The sequence below is a fragment of the Pleurodeles waltl genome, chromosome 12 (genome assembly GCF_031143425.1).
Source record: "Pleurodeles waltl isolate 20211129_DDA chromosome 12, aPleWal1.hap1.20221129, whole genome shotgun sequence".
In the NCBI taxonomy this organism is placed as follows: domain Eukaryota; kingdom Metazoa; phylum Chordata; class Amphibia; order Caudata; family Salamandridae; genus Pleurodeles; species Pleurodeles waltl.
Genome location: NC_090451.1, coordinates 678359430 through 678377676, shown reverse-complemented (window position 1 = coordinate 678377676; position 18247 = coordinate 678359430). Strand labels below are relative to the sequence as shown.

The 18247-nt window shown below is 49.0% G+C and overlaps 1 protein-coding gene across 1 annotated transcript; it reads right to left on the bottom strand.

Moving 5' to 3' along the window:
- Positions 1-1323: 1323 nt before the first annotated feature.
- Positions 1324-17066, bottom strand: LOC138267244 (extracellular calcium-sensing receptor-like). The gene is made up of 3 exons (XM_069216101.1): positions 16809-17066; positions 13022-13846; positions 1324-1467 (listed from the first exon to the last, which is right to left on the bottom strand). Exons 1-3 carry the CDS (start codon positions 17064-17066, stop codon positions 1324-1326), a joined length of 1227 nt encoding a protein of 408 aa, XP_069072202.1.
- Between the last annotated feature and the right edge of the window lie 1181 nt (positions 17067-18247).

Here is an 18247-nt window from a genome sequence, read left to right as displayed (position 1 = left end):
CCTTGGTTAGACTTGTTCACCTCCGTAGAGAACTCGCAGTGTCAGCTGTTTTGCACGTTGGAGTTTCCAAGGCGGCACCCGCTCAACAACGCTTTTCATCGCAAATGTAATTCAGGCTTCCTGGGCGCCTTCCCGCCTATACCACTTCTGCCCAGAGTTCTGAAGAAGATCAGGCAAGATCGGTCCCAAGTAATACTGGTGGCTCCGGATTGGGCACAAAGAGTCTGGTATCCCGAACTTTTGAACATGGCCATAGTTCCTCCGATCAGACTGCCCCTTCGGGAGGATCTTCTGCCGCAGCAGCAGGGGAGGATCCTCCACCCAAACCTGTCAACTCTGCGGCTTCATGGGTGGAGATTGAGCGGCAACAGTTGACGTCTTTTGACTTGCCAATCGCAGTCTGTGACGTTATCTTGGCAGCCAGGTGTCCCTCAACCAAAACTGTGTACGCCTGTTATTGGAAGAAATTTGTGGCATGGTGCATCAACAATTCTGTCGATCCTCTATCTGCTCCCCTTTCTCAAGTTCTTCTCTTTATTCTTTCCCTTGCCCGGCAGGGTTCCTCCTTGGGCACTCTTAAGGGATATCTCTCAGCTATCTCTGCTTTCTTGAGGTTACCAGATCAGCCTTCCTTATTTAAATCTCCCATAGTTGGGAGGTTTCTTAAAGGCCTCACACATCTCTTTCCTCCTATCCCATTCATCATGCCCCAATGGGATCTCAACCTGGTCTTAACTTACCTTATGTGTACCCCGTTTGAACCGCTTCACAACTGTCCTCTAAGGCTGTTAACTATAAAGACTGTCTTTTTAGTTACCATTACTTCTGCCCGCAGAGTTAGTGAACTCCAGGCTCAGTCATCTAAGTCACCTTTTCTTGCCATACATCCTGACAAAGTGGTGCTTCGCACGAGGGCTTCTTTTCTACTTAAGGTAGTGACACTCTTCCATGGTGGACAGTCCATCACCTTGCCTACCTTTTATGCACACATACATCCCTTTCATGAAGAGGAGAGACTCCACTGTCTGGACCCAAAAAGAGCGTTGGTGTTCTGTCTTGAGCGTACCAAAGACGTCCGGTTGGACAATCAACTCTTTGTGGGATTTGTTGGTGCAAAGAAGGGGAAGGCGGTGCAGAAGAGGACCATTTCACAATGGGTACATTTATGCATACAAATGTGCTATGCTCTGGCTAAAAAGCAACCCTCGAAGGTTTGCGAGCTCACTCCACCAGAGATACTGCTGCTACCACAGCACTAGCACCGGGCGTTCCAGTCCTGGATATTTGTCGGGCAGCAATGTGGGCATCTCTGCACACTACTGCCTAGTCAATCAGGTCTGAAGGGACAGCTACTTTGGCCGATCGGTCCTGCAGGACTTTTGGGTCTGATCTTGGTTCACAGCCCACAACCGGGGATGGTTTTGCTCGGCATCTATTCAAAGGTGAGGAATCTGCAACTAGAAGTCTCTAGTAGATGTACAAATGACTTACCTTCGGTAACGAAATATCTGGTAGAGACATATTCTAGTGCTTTCCCACCCACCCATCCTCCCCGCACTGCAAACTGATTTTTAGGAACAGGAACTTCCCTTTAAGGGCCCTAGTTTTAGCCCACCACTCTCAGTGTTCTTCATGGCCCCATGCTACTGTCGTGGAAAGTCATGAAAAGAAACTGACGTCAGCGTGCCGGTGTCGGCCTGTATACGACTTCAACATCATCACGGCGAGCACGGCACCCATGGAGTCGACCGACGCCACCTGACGGCGCGCAGAGGTACAGCTCGAAGAAAAATCTCTGGATACAGTTTGACGCCTGGGGAAATTTAAAGGTAAGGAATCTGCAACTAGACTAAGGCCCTCATTATGAACACGGCGGTCCAAACCGCACCGCCGGCAGTGGCGGTAAAAAACGCCAACAGAGGAGCAGTCCGGATCGCTAAATAAAGAACCAACTGAAACACAGGCATCCTGAAAACCACCCACCGCCAGTAGAGGAGTGCCGCCGACGACGGCAGAGTCCACCCACAGGCCGACGGAAAGGCCCAACCCGCCCATCAAATAATGAACCACTAGACTGCCGTCAGTTCCGGGGCGGGAACCAACGCCACGCAAAGCCAGGCGGAAACAAACCTAATATAAGGAAACACTCACCGGGGGCATACACAACGCGCAGAAGCAGACATGGCTAGAGAGCTGCAGATCATGCCAGCCCTGCTCTTTGCCATGTGCCTCCACGACCGAGACCGCTGACGAAGACGATGGCGGTAAGTACCGCAACCTACGAAACAAGGGAAGAAAGGGCACAATTACATTCCCACCCACTCAACCTACCCTGCAGCGCTCCGACAAACCTTCACAGTAGCACAACCCATACACCCCACAGCAAGAGGTACTTACCCGACACAAGGCAAATCCAACCTGACCACAGTACATACAAATGCCCCACACCCACAAACAATGACACGAGAGACCAGGGTTCAAGAGTCTGCCTCCAAAACACAGGGCACACATAAATATTTATTTCAGCTCACAGAGCTAACTATTCACAACAAGGCCAAAGGCCAGTCCAAAGTGCCAGACGTGTTTGGGCTACAATGGCCTCAACCTGACTCCCAAAAGTGCACGGTACTCCACCTAATGGAGCAACAATGGGGCATCCAGGCACCTCAGGGAACAGGGGCAGGGGGTAGTGGAGGTGGGGATTTGCGACTGGTGTGGGGCTTGGACTTGCGCTCGGAAGGTGGAGGGGGTTTGCCTTTGGAAGGTGGGGGTGTGTGCTTCAACCAGGTGGAGCCAGATGGACTTGGCTCTGCACGGGGCTTCTTCCTGTCTGGGGAAGGGGCACAGGAATATGAAGGGCAGACAGAGGCTGGTTGTGAAGTGGAAGGAGTGGAAAGGGCAAGGAGGTTTGCACGCTTAGGGACAAGACCGGGTGGGCCAGTGGGTTGTAAGAAGTCAGCACAGGAGAGGAAAAATTGTTTGGGAGCAATTGGGTTGGACCTGGAGGAGGGCGTGGGAGTGGAGGCAGAGAGTGTTGACGTACGTGGTGTAGGGGTGCATGTTGTGGGTGCAGGTGACTGGACAGTATGCTGAGGTGTGGTGGATGTGTGATGGATGGGTGTCTTGCTGCGTTTGTGTGTTTTTGGAGGAGGGGGGTGGACACAGTGGGAGAAGACAGGCTGCCAGTGTGCATGTATGTTGTGTGGGTGTCTGCAAGTCTGGTGAGTGTGCTGCATGTGTCAACTACAGTAGTTGTGGTGAGTGCAGGTGTGGTGTCTGGGGTGCATGTCTGGATGTCTGCCATTGTGGTGAGCGCTTGAATAGGCTCAACAACAGTGAATTAAGGTGCAGTGCTTGGGGGTGTTCATGTAGAGGGGACAGGGAGGAGGAAGAGGTGGGCACACTAGGGGAAGTGGATGTTGCTGTGTGTGCATGTGTATATTGGCTGTGTGAATGCTTGTGATGGGAGGTGTGGTGCTTGTGTTTAGAAGTGCTCTTTTTGTGTGTTGAGGTGCTTGACTGGGTGTCAGATTGTGTGCTTTGGACGGGTGAAGGGAGTGGGGTGCTGGAACGGGTAGAGGAGGTTGGAGGGGGGACGGAATGACCAGGGAAACTGGCTGCCGTCAAAGAGGAGGCCAGAGCCTGAAAAGATCTCTGTAGGCCAGACACAGGACCGTGAATGCCATCCAGATAGGCCTTTGTCTGCTGCATCTCTGATGCTAGCCCCTGTATGGCATTGATGATGGTTGTCTGCCCTACAGAGATGGTTCTCAGGAGGTCAATAGCCTCCTCTGTGAGGACAGCAGGGGAGGAGGTGCCTGGGGCGAAGGAGATGCCCACCCTTCTGGGTGAGCGGGCACGGGCAACGCAGTGGGGAGCAAATGGGAGGGCGGTGATGGCATGGGGGAAGATGATACTGTAGGGGTGTGCCCACTAGGGTCCGCCACAACCAGGGAGCCCCCATCGGAGGAGGTATTGGAGTCACTGCCTCCAGTGGTAGTTGTCTCCCCCTTGGTACTCCCCTCGCCCTCCAACCCACTGGTCCTCTTGGCGTCGGATGACTTTGCCTCCGAGGATCCGTGGGCCGCTGCATCCCCACTTGCTCCTGCCTCAGCTCCCTCGCCAGATGATGCTGATGTACACAAACAACACAAGAGAACGGGGATGGGGAGAAGAAACAGGAGAGACACTTGTAAATGGCTGAAAGGAGTGAACATAGTGGGCAGACATACACCCACCCAGAAGCTCCACCAACAGGCAGACCCTTCCACTATGCATATGACCATGCCCCTCACTAGTGACCAGAACCCTGCTCTACACCTAAGTACCCGACGTGTAGGAGACCTGACCAAAACACCCCTAGAACCTACGGGGGCCATCATGTAGATGGACTTCAGTCATAGTCCCTGCAGCTAAGCAGCATAAACCCTAATGCACACACAGACATCCATCAAGGGTTAAGATTGTGACATGAGTACTCACCCCCTTGTGACTGCTGTGCAGCCTTCAAGCGCCCATCCAGGTCTGGGTACGCCACTGCCAGGATGCGTAGCATGAGGGGTCAGTGCCCGACGGGCACCCCTTCCACGTTGGGAGGACTTCCCCAGCTGGGCCTCACAGATCTTCCTTGCCCAGCGCCGCAGATCCTCCCACCACTTCCTGCAGTGGGTGCTCCGCCGGTTGTAGACCCCCAGGGTCCGCACCTCCTTGGCAATGGCATGCCAAAGTGCCCTCTTCTGGTGGGCTCTGACCTAAAAGGGAGACACAGAAATGTAACAAAGAGGTCAGGCACTTGGAAAATATGTACAGCTGGCTATACGTCCACTATGGGACGGACAGTATTGACAGACTTACAGGACATACGACGCAGCATGGCATGAACCATGGCCCAAGCAGGCTCAGAGGTGCACACATATGTACTGCCAACACCATCTATTACACCCAAACAGTGCCCCCGAACCCTGACTCACCTGTACCTCTGGCCATCCGTAGAGCTTGGCGTACAGGGGAAGGACCCCGTCCACTAGCCTCTCCAATTCCTCCTGGGTGAAGGCCGGGGCCCTTTCCCCTGCAACATGAGCCACTTCCATGACCAGAGACAGGACACAGCAGTACACTCAGTGGAGTACCTGCTCGCACGAGATCAGGAAGTCAAGTGAAGGTGGGGTGATGAATTCACATACATAACACGGCGGTGTGCACCGTCACCGCCGGCGGCGATCATGATACGCCAGGATTCCCCATTGGCATCCATGTTAACGCTGTTACGTCAACCGCTAGCGTTATGAGGTCACTTCCACAACTACAGTTCTGGATTACAGGGGGCAGACATTTTGGCCTTAACTACGCATTAATAAAAATTATATTTGCACAATGCAGGCCCTATTGTTCACCTAACACACCGATGCATGTGACCATTAACAATACCACACATATCAAACCCTATTCACTCATTAAGGTCTAGATAAAAATCTGTCAAGGAAATTTTACTTTTGAGTCCCTACAATCAAGGAGGCAGTGCACACTGAATGACAATGTGTGCCTATGTATGTGCGTCCCTCACACTTGTTTCAAATCCCTGCTGGGTACCGACCCTTGTGGCGAGGAAGGGCCCCATCGGTGTACAAACCACTTGTGGATATGCGGACCATGGTGGAGCGTCACATCATAATCAATTACAGACTCACCCGTGCTACTATTGATGAACTTTGTGCATTACTGGATCCAGCACTGAGACCGGCTAATCGTAATCAGCATGCCATCCCTACTGAAGTGCAGGTGCTCTCTGCACTCCATTTCCTGGCCACTGGCTCATTTCAAGTGACAGTGGGCATGGGTGCAGGTTTTTCACAGCCAGTGTTCAGTTTGATACTGACAAGATTTCTAAATGCATTTGTATGACACCTGCAGTCCTATGTGAGGTTTCCACAAAGTACTGACCCCCCTGCCATCAAATCTGACTTCTATGCGTTTGCAAACATACCCCATGTGATCGGTGCCATCGATGGCACCCACATACCTATTATACCCCCAAAGGTCAGTGAACAGGTGTACAGAAACAGAAAGAACTTTCACTCCATGAACATCCAATTGGTATGTACTGCAGACCAGTACATCTCACATGTGAATGTCATGTTCCCCGGTTCAGTCCATGATTCCTTTGTGCTGAGGAACAGTAATGTGCCACACAAGATGGAACAACTACAAGAGGCAGAGGGTGGTGTTTCTGTCAGTAACTGCCATGTAGCAGACAGCCCGGCTGTCTGACTCAGAGGCTTGACACTGACTGCTCTGTTTTACACATTTTCCTAGGTGATTCTGGCTATCCCAACTTGCGTTGGCTCCTGACACCAATGAGGAATCCTGGGACAGATGCAGAGAGGAACTACAATGAGGCCCATGGCCGTACTAGGAGAGTGATAAAGCACACAATAGGTCTCCTGAAGGCTAGATTTTGTTGTCTACATATCTCTGGGGGTTCCCTGGCCTATGAACCTGAAAAGGTGTGTAGAATAGTGGTGGCCTGCTGCATGCTGCACAAGGTGGCTGTGAGAAAGTCTATCCCCCTATTGGATGTGGATGGTGCTGTAAATCCTGACCAGTTTCCTCAGAGAGTGGATGAGAGTGATGGTGAGGATGAGGAAGTGAATGATGTCAATTCCAGGACCCAACTGATACAACTCTGCTTCCAGTAACTATGTGGGACTAAAGGCTGACATTGGTGTTTGTGACACATACCGTCAGTGTGCTTTGTCATCTAGGTGGGGTTTGAATCGAATTTTAGCAACTGGGTCCAGGTCTGCTTGGTACCAAATACAATTTAGTGCTTTTTTTCCACAACATTTAGGCACACAGGTGTACTTTCATGCTACACATTACAAATAAAGTAGTTATCAGCCAGTGGCATCCATACTTCACTTTGTTCGCACATTATGACAGGGGACAGTGTTAGAGGTGTGATATGTGTTTTATTTGTGGCAGGGATTGAGTAGTGCAATCTACAGTGATGGCAGTTGGTCATGGGTGGGTGTCCTCAATGCCAACATGGTGGCAGCCTTGTTGTTGGTATTGATGGGTCCATCAATACTTACATGAGTTCTTATTGATTGTTTGCACTGTTTGGTGGTTGATTGTGTGGGATGGTTGGTGGGCAGATTGTTGCAGAGTTACTTCTTGGAGGGGGGCTTGTTTTTGGCAGGGGTTCCAGTCCCATATCTTGGCATGAGGGTCAGTTTGGGTGCCTGCTGTTGACCTTGAGGGGATGACATGGTTGTACCTTGTGTTTCCTCTGAGGGTAGTTTGTGGAATGTTGCTGCTGAGGCTGTTATTGTCCGGTCTGTCTCCTGTGCTGTAGTGGGGGCCTCCTGTCCTGTGTGGGTCTCAGACTGGGTTTGTACCAGGTGCAGCAGTGCTCCTGCTATGCTGGCCATTGTGGCGTTGTGCTGTTTCCACTGCTCCATGGCCTGTTGGTGGTGTTCCTGCTGCATCTCTGACTATGCTCCAGGGTGGATACTATCTGGGCCAATCTGTCATGGGTATGCTGGTAGGCCCCCAGGACCTCAGAGATCCCGTCCTGGGCTGCAGCATCCATCCTGTGGCCTCACCCCTGGGCCATTGATGCCCTCCCACTGGGCCTAGCCCCCTGTGCCTGTGTCCCCTGCACAGGTCTGGCAGTACCACTTGTACTGCGGCTATCGTCTTCCTGCATGTTGGTAGGGGGTGACTGTAGCCTCTGTACCTGTGTTCCACCAGTCTATGGCCTGGATACACAGGTGTGGGGACGGTTGCCCTGGGCTGATGTTCTGGCCCGGGTGGTAGGGGTGTCAGTGGTATCCTGGGTGGGGCTGCTGGATGGTGACAGTCCAGGACTGTGTGAGGGGCCAGCCTGCTCATCAGTGTCCAGGGATCCATCCCCAGTATCCTGTGAGGTGCCTCTGTCTCCCTGGGGGGCACTTCCACTCCTTGTCCTGTCCGTCAGGGTAGCATGGGTGGTGGTGCCTGTTGGACATGTCTGTTAAAAATGCATGATCGGATGGGGTGCACAGGGCTGGGCTATTTTGTGAAGGTGTAACTTTTTGGGCCCATGCAGGGTGCCTTTGTGAGGTTTGCACTGCATTTTGCTTAGGATGTGGAGATGCATTGTGGGTGGTGTAGTGGCATTGTGAATCCTTGCAGGGGTAGGTGGCTGTGCACAGGGGGAGGGATGTGGGCCTGTTAGTGGGTTTGTGGGCATGCAGGCTGACTGGATGTGGTGATTGTGGCCTGGGTGGGTTAGTGGTTCTGGTGGGTGTTGGTGGGGTGGGGTGGTGCATGCATTCCAGGTGTGATGTATACGGGGTAACAGTAGATGACTTACCCGAGTCCATTCCTCCAGTGAGTCCCTCAGGGTGCAGGATGGCCAGTCGGTGTAGTCGGGGGGTGTTGGTGGAGGTCCGCCCCCAGTCTTCTGGACTGCAATGTGGTGCCTGGATGCCATGGCCCTGACCTTCCCGCGCAGGTCGTTCCATCTCTTGCGGATGTCGTCTCTGGTGAGTGGATGGTGTTCCTCTGCATTGACCCTGTTGACAATGGTCTGACATAGCTCCATTTTCCTGGCGATGGGTGTGTGTGGCACCTGAGCCCCGAAGATTTGTGGCTCCACCTTCAGGTCCACCATGGTCCTTAGCTCCCTTTCTGTGAAGCGTGGATGTTTGGCGGGTGACATGGTGAGTGTGGTGAATGGTGTTGGGGTGGAATCGCTGTGAGGGTGCTCTTCTGTGGGTCGGTGTGAGTCTCGTGTATTGTGGCGTTCGTTGTTTCCTTCTGCTGCTCTCTGTCTTCGTTGGCCTAGTTATGTTGCAAAGGATTGTGGGGCGTGTCTGTGAGTGTTTTATGGTGTTGTGGATGTGTGTCAGGTGTGTGGGTTTCTAGCTTATCCAATGTGTGCACTTCTTGCTGTTGGGTCCACTTGCCGCCCGTGGCGATCGGCACCACCAATGGTCATTTGACTTCCACTGACCGCCAAGGTGATTTGTGCATCATTATTTGGAGGGCGGGATGTGGGTGTGCTCGGCGGTGGTGGGGTGGGAGGTCCGGCATTTCCGCCGACAAGGTCCTGGCGGTGACTGCTGGCAGGGAGATTTTTGTCAGTTTCTGATTTTTGCATCATTATATGGCGGGTTTCTATTCACCGCCAACGGCGGTCTTCTCTTCACTGCCGCCACGGCAGTCGGCGGTGTTTACCGCTGTGTTCATAATGACCGCCTATGTCTCTACCAGATATTTTGTTACCAAAGGTAAGTAACTTGTACTTCTGAGCGTACATGTATCACAAGCCTTTCAACAGGTGCTTTATATTGGTGTGATGTTTTTCTAAATTACGGAATGCTAGATTATGGCCCTTATTGTGAGGCTGGCAGTCCTAGACCAGCAGCCTCATGGTGGCGGTGTGACCGCTGTAACTGTGGTGGTCCGACTGCCTCATGGCAACGTGGGCGGACCTGCCAGGAGACCGCCGATCCCACCAGGAACATTGTTCTCAACGGGGAGTCGTGGTCACAGGTGTAACCAGCCAGAGCAACGCTGAACTCAGTGCCTCCTGGCTGATTACAACCCCACTTTCCATCAGCCTATAAAAAAGCTGGTGGAAAGCCAGTGCCAGGGAATACAGGGGGCCCAGGCATTCCCCCATGCAGAATCATTGGAATATGCGCTGTCTGCACTGCAGACTTTGCACATTCTGAGGTTGCTGGAGTGCTAGGATATCGACCCTGGCTCCTTTACAGGAGCCGAGGCCAATATTCTGGCACTGTTCCTGGCACTCAGCCTGGCAGGAATGCGTATTGCAATGTTCCCGCTGGTCAGCCCGATTGGAACATTATAATTTGTTCGGGGCGCCACCCGTATAACGGTGGCATGCTCCCCACGGCTTTGGTGGTCTGCTTTTAGGACCTTCAAAGTTGTAATGAGGCCTTGTGTTGGATTATCGAGGACCACCTAAAGTAGGACTTGTTTTCATGTTTGTGGCTACTGCCACCATGACCACACCATGACACTACTAATGGCTACTGCCAGCTGATTATAGTTGTGAGGTACATGCCTCATCCTCATTGCCTGTGTGTGCCGTGTGTATGAGAGTAACTGAGAAGGTGTGAGATGAAGTATCCATCTTCGAGCCAACAAAGGGTATATTGAACACTTAGGCCCTCATTACGACTTCCGTCCATCAAAGCCATGCGGTCAGAAAACCACCAGTGCTGTGATCTGACCGCAAGGGCTATTACGAGTTTCCCGCTGGGTCGTGGGTGGAAACTCTTTTTTGGCCCAGCAGGAAACAGCCCGCAACATTGACGCTGTCTCATAATAAAGCCGGCGGCAGTGTTGGGGTGGATCGGGTGCAGAAGCAGCCGTCACTCTTTTCACCGTCTGCCAAGTGCATGGGCAGTGCTGTGCAGCCGCCATGTAAAAGCCTGCAAAGAGAGGACTCGTAATCCCCAGGGCAGCGCTTCCCTGGCAGATTGAGACCGCCGGCACTGCCAGGCCCTAGGCTGGCAAAAAAGTGGCGATGCTGGCGGTCCGACCGTGGCGTTTTCGCCGCGGTCATAATGCGGAAGCTGGACCGCCGCATTGATGGCGGTCTATCCTCTACCGCGAGTCTGGCGGTCCTAGGACCGCCAGACTCGTAATGAGGGGCTTAGGGTCTACATAGGTTGAGTAGTACTAAGAGCTTTCTGTTTCGTGTTTGTGTGCGCATGCATGCACCAATTGTTTTGCTTCTCTCTTTTTCCCCCCCTCCAGAATGTTTTGTTAAATCTAGTACAACTGTCTGGTTTGAGTAACTGTCCTGTAAAAAGGTGAACATAGCATTTTTTTTACTGAGGCTGGCTAAACCATTTCCAACATGTCGAGCTGTAACCTGGCCTGAGCAACACCTACACAAATGGGATAGTCAAAAGGCAAGGGCCAAGCTGCACATCTTATACAGAGAAGAAAGCTGCTAGTTCAGCCCCAACATCTGCTGCTTTGTCCTGCTGCAGAGAGCTGTCTTGTTTGCTATGCACAATCCGAGAAAGGCAGTTTCACCTGCCACTGATTGTCATTGAGATGTAGCACACTAAAAGAGAAATGCATTGGTTCTCCCAAGGTTTTGGCAATAACACAGAATCTGACAGAACAAATATATTTAGGATAACAGCCCCAGCTTTACAAGTAAGTTGACACCTCCAAAATATTCAATATTCCCCTTTTTGAGGTCTACATGCCATCTGGAAAAACGCAAGAAGTAGAGACTTCCTAAAAAAAACCTCTAAAAATGAGAAGGAAACTCTACTTTTTCTGATGGATCCAGGAAGTGGACTACCTCTGAGGGGAGGCCCTGCCAAGACTGGAATTGCTTCCTGAACAGCCTGTATTGAGTTTCTGATAGGTCCCAAAAGCTGGTGCACTTCTTCGAGTTTCTCTTACGAGAAACCCTTCCTGTGCCTGACTGCCATGTGGAGGTTTTTGTGACTACACCTTGCATTTGTGGCCTTTCTTTCAGTGATATACGGGCATGTACAGCTGGTGTTACGCACCATGTACTCACCTGATTTCTTCTTGTCCTCACGTTTTACGTCATGGTAGTGTGTTTACATGCTGAGATTGCTGAACTTCTTACTATGTCTAACGACCATGTGTGGCCAGCATGCCTGCACTCTTATGTGCATTTGTCCTGAGCCGATAAAAATGTCCTCAGGTTGCTGCTACACTGCTTTTGGTTCACTTCTTCCTGTGCTGGATGATCATGTAAAATGTATGTGCCTTTACTCCATTTTGTCACACCCACTCATGTGCGAGCCGGTCTTCTCCACCATGTGTTTGTTCGTGGCATGTCTATCCATGTCCATCTATCTCCATGTTTACCTGTGTTCCACACCCTCCAATAGAGCAAAATTAAGCAGCATTGTGGTGAGAGGGCATCCTTGTCTCCCTTAGTGGAGCCTCTCTGGACCCTCCCTCAGCCATATTCATTTCCAGCAACAGATCTCAGTGAACACTCAGACATTATTTTGAATGTTTAGCTCCCTGTTTTGTCATAATCTAGCGTGATTTTGGTAATTTCCTGTTACTCTTGTTACACGAATTTCCCAATTTTTTACTATTACACCAGGTCACGTACTTGTGCGCAGTTCATGGAAAAAAGTTATGTGAATGTGCTGGAGCAATGCAAACGGCAGACAGCAAGAGGCTGCTGTTTGCTGTGCTCGTGTTTTTTTTTTACTCTGGAAATGGAGAGCCAATAGCTTCAAAACACAGCACTGAATTGTGGTTTACCTTTTGTGTGGTTTTCCTAAAGTTCACATAATTAAGCCAAAGCAAATTACACAAATTTCACAAACCACAAGTAGCTATCTGCTCTTGCCATGTGTAATGGTTTTTAAATGGCCTTGGTGACACTTAAACCCTAATTTCTTAGCTTTAGTTTACACTAAGAAGTATAAAATGGCAGTGTGAGCCTGAAACAAAATTAGGTATTGATGAGAAATTGCCTGGAAAGTGGACGAGGGTATTATTTTGTTAAATTATAGAAAAGCCGAGGATAATAAAATATAATACGACCTGATTTTAAGGTACACCATAACTAGCAACATCGTGCTTTTATAACTGGTTATGCTGGTAACATGATATTTCTTGATGTGATTTTTTGGGGGAGTCCGGGGGTTGGGGAGTCTTTCATAATTCATGGTGCATAATTTACACTTCTCTCAGCAAATTCATACCTCAGCCCTTAAATACATCCTGCTGATTGAACAGGGGTCCCAATGTTTCTGCAATGCAGCATACAAGACTACATAAGGGTCAGACTAGGTGGATGCCACTAGTGTACAGAGATGTATACCAACACACACTATCCAATATCCACTAAGAAATCTATCTACTTTGCAATGTAATACATCAGATCATAAAATATGCACCTGCATTAATTGCACACATGCAGATCAGGGCAGACTTGTTTACTTTCATAATCTCATATGCATGTTATTTGTCTCAGGAAGATACATACCTGCCATGGGTAGAAGTTTGAGATATGTGCGCAGGTCCCTTGAATGAAAAGCCCTCCATCTTGCAAACACAGCCTCAAATCTTTTAAAGCGAGCACGGTGGCATATACTGCATTGTAAATATTATAAGTAATTCTGAAATCCATCATGCTGTCAATCCGTAGGCTGTCCAGTTGCTCATTCCCTGTGCACATCTTGGTTACATTGTCCTTGATCTTAAGTAAGTTTTCTTGGTTCATCCACTGACAATTAAAAGTTTTTTCCCAGAACATTTTCATAAAAATATCTTCTGTTGATGATGAGGGGTGAATGTGCAGAAAATTCTCTTGAAAGCTCAACATTTCTCCACTATGGATTGCAAACCCAATGGTACCGGCCAAGGTTTCTGAGTATTGCTTGATGGAGAGGAGAGAAGATGTTGACCAGGCTTCGCTGGCAATCCAAATCTTTCCAGTGATATTCTGCCTCACCATTTCATCCAGTAGAGGAACCAACTCAGCATTAGAAGAAAAGACAACAATGGCTTTGGCTGTTGAATTTTTCAGCACTTGGACGATATGTAAGGCATTTTTATCTACTCGGTTTAGGAGGATATTCTCGGTGAATGCCACACAAGCCCCAGCCTTGATTAGTTCACGCTGCACTATTTGACTGCCCTGTTGTCCATACTCATTATTTGCAGCCAGAATACCCACCCAGGTCCATCCCATGTGCATCACTAACTGGGCCAGTCCATGGGATTGAAACTCATCACTGGGGATTGTGCGGAAAAAGGAAGGGAACTGATTCCGGTCACTCAGAAGCGGACTTGTTGAAAAATAACTAATCTTTTGAAAAAGAAATAGAAAAATATTTAATGGTGAGATTCATTTGGAATTTGTTAAATATTAGCAAAAGATAAGCAGTGCTATTTAAGTTCAAACCTGACCCTGGTAATGTCTTCCGTCCAACATACACTCACAGACAATGTGACTTGCGTGTTCTCGTCTGGGAGCCAGTCCCTGAACTCCACGAACGAAATGCCACACTAAAGAGTGCCCAGGCACTGTCGTCCCCATCGTCCCAAGCAATGTCACATGCCATGTGCACCCAATCAGTCTTCATTACTGAAGATGAGTTCGAAGTTTCCACCTGGTACCCACTGTGTGCTCTTGCTTGAGGTCTGCATTCCCTTTGCCCAGGCAGTCCCTGCCACAACAAAAGAATCCTGAAATCTGTGGTGCCTACCCCAGGGTACATGACCACCAGCTTAAGTGGCTACCCTGGCACTGATTGAAGATGTGCCGAATGGACTATGCTGCTCCAAAGTACGAAGCTTCTGCCTTGGAGCACTCAGTTTCAAAACACTGCCAGGCTCTCATGGAGAAAGATATATCCACGCCTGATTGGACATGGGTGCTATGCTCCAAAGCATCTTAAAGCTGCCAAGGTGCCGCCAAAGCTCTGCACTTGGAGAGGAGGACTGAAAGATTGCTGTATTCTAAGGCTGCCCCTGTGAATGTTGACAGATATTTTTTAAGAGTAGGCTGTGGTGCTATGAGCAACAGCCTACTCTTAAACAATGCTAACAAAATATATATATATATATATATATATATATATATATATATATATATATATATATATATATATATATATATGTATATATATATTTTAATGCATCCTGTTTTCTTTTAAGGTAAAATCTGCTGCACTGAGAAAAATGGTTTACTTCAAAAGCAATTACAGACTGGAGGGTCTGCTAACCTCTGCAGGCCTCTATCCCTGTAATGGCTACGATTGCAAGTGGGTTGCAGTTTGCAACCTACTTCATTATTATTCGTGAAGTAGGCTGAATTGTGACCCACTAGCAACCGGTATTTTGAGAACTGACACATTGGTGGATAGGTAGGTTCTTAAACTGCTACACTGCTTGCAAAAATACTAGTTGCAAATTGTAACCAGTATTTTGTGACCAGTGCTATGCACGTCAGGCCCTATATGATAAAAGGGGAAGGGAGAGCTGCACTTGCACTGGTAGCTATGCCACTGGGCCTCTGACTATCTGATAAGAAGAGGAGGGCAGAGTGCTTGGGGGGCCCTTGAAGCTTTTTGGGCTCACACCCGTACAAATGTTATCAAGGACATTTTTGTGATTTGTGTACATTTGTGCCTTATTTTAGAATACAGTACTTTTCTTTTCTAAAAAATAAAGACTGCCATGGACAATCATTTTATGGAGTTGCTGGGTGCATTGTTGAGTTCTGAACCTGTGGCACCCCCACACTATCCTCCATGAGAAGGTTGTGTCTGCTTCCATCAGTACAGAGAATCAAGTAATGAAGATGTTGCTCATTGCCCAATTATGCAGAGCCATATCAGGAAGGCACGCAGGACCGTAGAGGCAAAGGACCCTAGTCCCCAGGGCTGTGGTTTAGTAGCACAGCCTGGCCTGTGCCCCCCCAAACAAGGTCTGATACGATGGCAGAAACACTGTAAAGAGCCAAGGGGGGCTGCACAGTGATTGCCACTTTAAAAAATGGAGGAAACTAGTGTGCCTTACCAACAGTATTACAAAGTACCTTCAGTCATTGCCACACTTTAGTCAGCACCCAACTGTTGCTGTGGCCTCTGCTGCCTTTGGTCCCAAAAACAGTACTATCGTTATACAAATTAGGACAACACTCACTGTCTCCTCTTCAATCAGGGAAACTTATTGTCAGAGCTTGGTGGGTGTTTTGAGTAAGAGTAGGTTTTGGATAGGTGGAGTTTTGTATTCATGCAGTAGGTATGCTTTGTAGCAGGTGAGATTTGTTGGTTTTAGGGAGGCGGTTGGTATTCTGTTGTGGGTGAGATTCTTGTTGAGTTTAAGGAGGGGATGGACATGTACTGTGGTGGGATTATAGGACTGCTGTTGGGTTTAGGGAGGCATTTAATATAGCATTTAACATTCTTCTAGTCAATCTGGCATCACACTATGAGGGTCATTCTGACCCTGGCGGCCGGTGGCCGCCAGGGCCACCGACCACGGGAGCACCGCCAACAGGCTGGCGGTGCTCCAACGAGCATTCTGACCGCAGCGGTTCAGCCGCGGTCAGAAGCGGAAAGTCAGCGGTCTCCCGCTGACTTTCCGCTGCTCGTGTGAATCCTCCATGGCTGCGGAGTGCGCTCCGCAGCCATGAGGATTCTGACCCCCCCTACCGCCATCCTGTTCATGGCGGGAAAGCCGCCATGAACAGGATGGCGGTAGGGGGGGTCGCGGGGCCCCTGGGGGCCCCTGCCGTGCCCATGCCAATGGCATGGGCACGGCAGGGGCCCCCGTAAGAGGGCCCCGCAAAGTATTTCAGTGTCTGCCTTGCAGACACTGAAATACGCGACGGGTGCCACTGCACCCGTCGCACCTTCCCACTCCGCCGGCTCGATTACGAGCCGGCATCCTCGTGGGAAGGTCGTTTTCCCCTGGGCTGGCGGGCGGTTTTTCAGCAACCGCCCGCCAGCCCAGGGGAAAACTTGTAATACCCGCCGCGGTCTTTTGACCGCGGCGCGGTATTTTGGACGGCGGCATCCTGGCGGGCGGCCTCCGCCGCCCGCCAGGATCATAATGAGGCCCTATGTCTTATGTTCTACTATTGTGTTTAATGGACCTTATCAGTTAAAATTGAATCATTTTCTATGTCTATTTAATGGACAGGGTTTAAAGATTCTGGTTCAGTTCGAGTGCACACATATCCAGTATGTAGTCTTTTTTTATTTGATTGAACTTATCTCATGATTAGTAATAACCCTTAAGTGAGTTTTGCAATGTCTTACCTGAGGATATCTGTATAGACCCAGAATTCTTGCGAGAGCAATTGACCGAGTGGAGCCAGCATCCCCTATAATGGCAGCTGGTGGCAATCCTCTCTGGCATCGGTAGTTTGGAACTGGTTCCTCTTGTCCTGTTAGAATCCACAAGGCTCCCTTCAGCGCCCGCTGGAGGATTGTACACGAGTCATAGATCTGGAATCCAAGTGTGATGTTGGGCAAAAGGGTTGGGTTGTTATTAATTTCTTCAATGGCAAACACCATAGCATGGACGCCCTGATAATTTTGAAACCCAAACCTTGAATAAAAATATATATATATATTTTAGATACATTTTGCCATGAACATTGCTAGTCACAGGAACAATCTTTTTTCTAGACCCACTCTAAGAGTAGTTTCTTCTAATTCTTTTCCTTTCTTATTTTGCTAAAAACCTCAATAGGATCTCTTTCCTATTTTTTCAGCCATGAGATTTTTTGTCTTTTTTTTACTTTTAACGCATCCTTTCCTTTTTTCAGATTCTGGGCCACGTGCTTGGTCTTTGAGTCCTCCCCTATATTTAATCTCATTATGATGACACCCGCGCCATGGATGCATTTCGGAGGGCAATACTTGGAAACCTGCCGGACCTATGCCAAAGTGCTACTTAAACTGCATCAGAGAATTTACCGTATATCACCTGTCTATTCACAGGCCTAATGTAATGCTTTTGAGGTGTAGATGACACTTAACTGAATTTTGGAGGAGCCCTAACCATGGCTTCCCTGGTATCAGTAGGACTTGGACACGCACCCAGCCTACTTCAGGGGCTTCCTCATATTCATCAGAGAATTACCTTTGTCCTCCTTTTCACGTGGTTCCGAAACATCTTGATTCATGTACGTTTTAGCTTTAGGTCCTCAATTCGCCATGTTACAAGTATTAATGTCCCCACTCCTGTTTACACGCCTTCATTTTTTTTAGCACTTTACTAATGTTCTCAGCTACTAGCACATGGAAATACATTTTGTGTGTGTTGCACACTGACTTATATCATCCAAGCTCTTTTATTCATATTGCCCCATTTATGTTTCTCAGGCATTATGGATTTATTGAATCTTCCCCTCAATTAATCTGACCAAAGGTAATTTTGCTGTTCCATTGTAAGTATTTGCTCATATCTAGCACAACTTGAAGCACATTTCAGCTCTTTTTGTTCCCTGTTCTGGATTTATGAATTAACTTTTATGTCTCCAAGACTCGTGGGATCTACTGACCCAGGCTTCTGCTACTTCATACAAATCTGGTCTGCTATGTGATATTTCTGCCCACATAAAACTCTAACTTTCACTAATTAGCTATGACTTTTTATCTTTTCCAGAAGTTTGTGCTCAGAATTAATCTTCACCCTCCTGGTGATGACCGTTGAGTACAGTATGGTTTGAAAACACTATCGATGATTATGG

Excerpts from the sequence above, each read along its gene's own strand:
- LOC138267244 (XM_069216101.1), bottom strand. The coding sequence starts at position 17,066 with ATGGTGTTTGCCATTGAAGAAATTAATAACAACCCAACCCTTTTGCCC. Across the intron at positions 13,847-16,808 it reads GTCTATACAGATATCCTCAG|ATTAGTTATTTTTCAACAAG; the intron begins GTAAGACATTGC and ends CTTTTTCAAAAG. Across the intron at positions 1,468-13,021 it reads CAAACTTCTACCCATGGCAG|AGACTTCTAGTTGCAGATTC; the intron begins GTATGTATCTTC and ends TACATCTACTAG.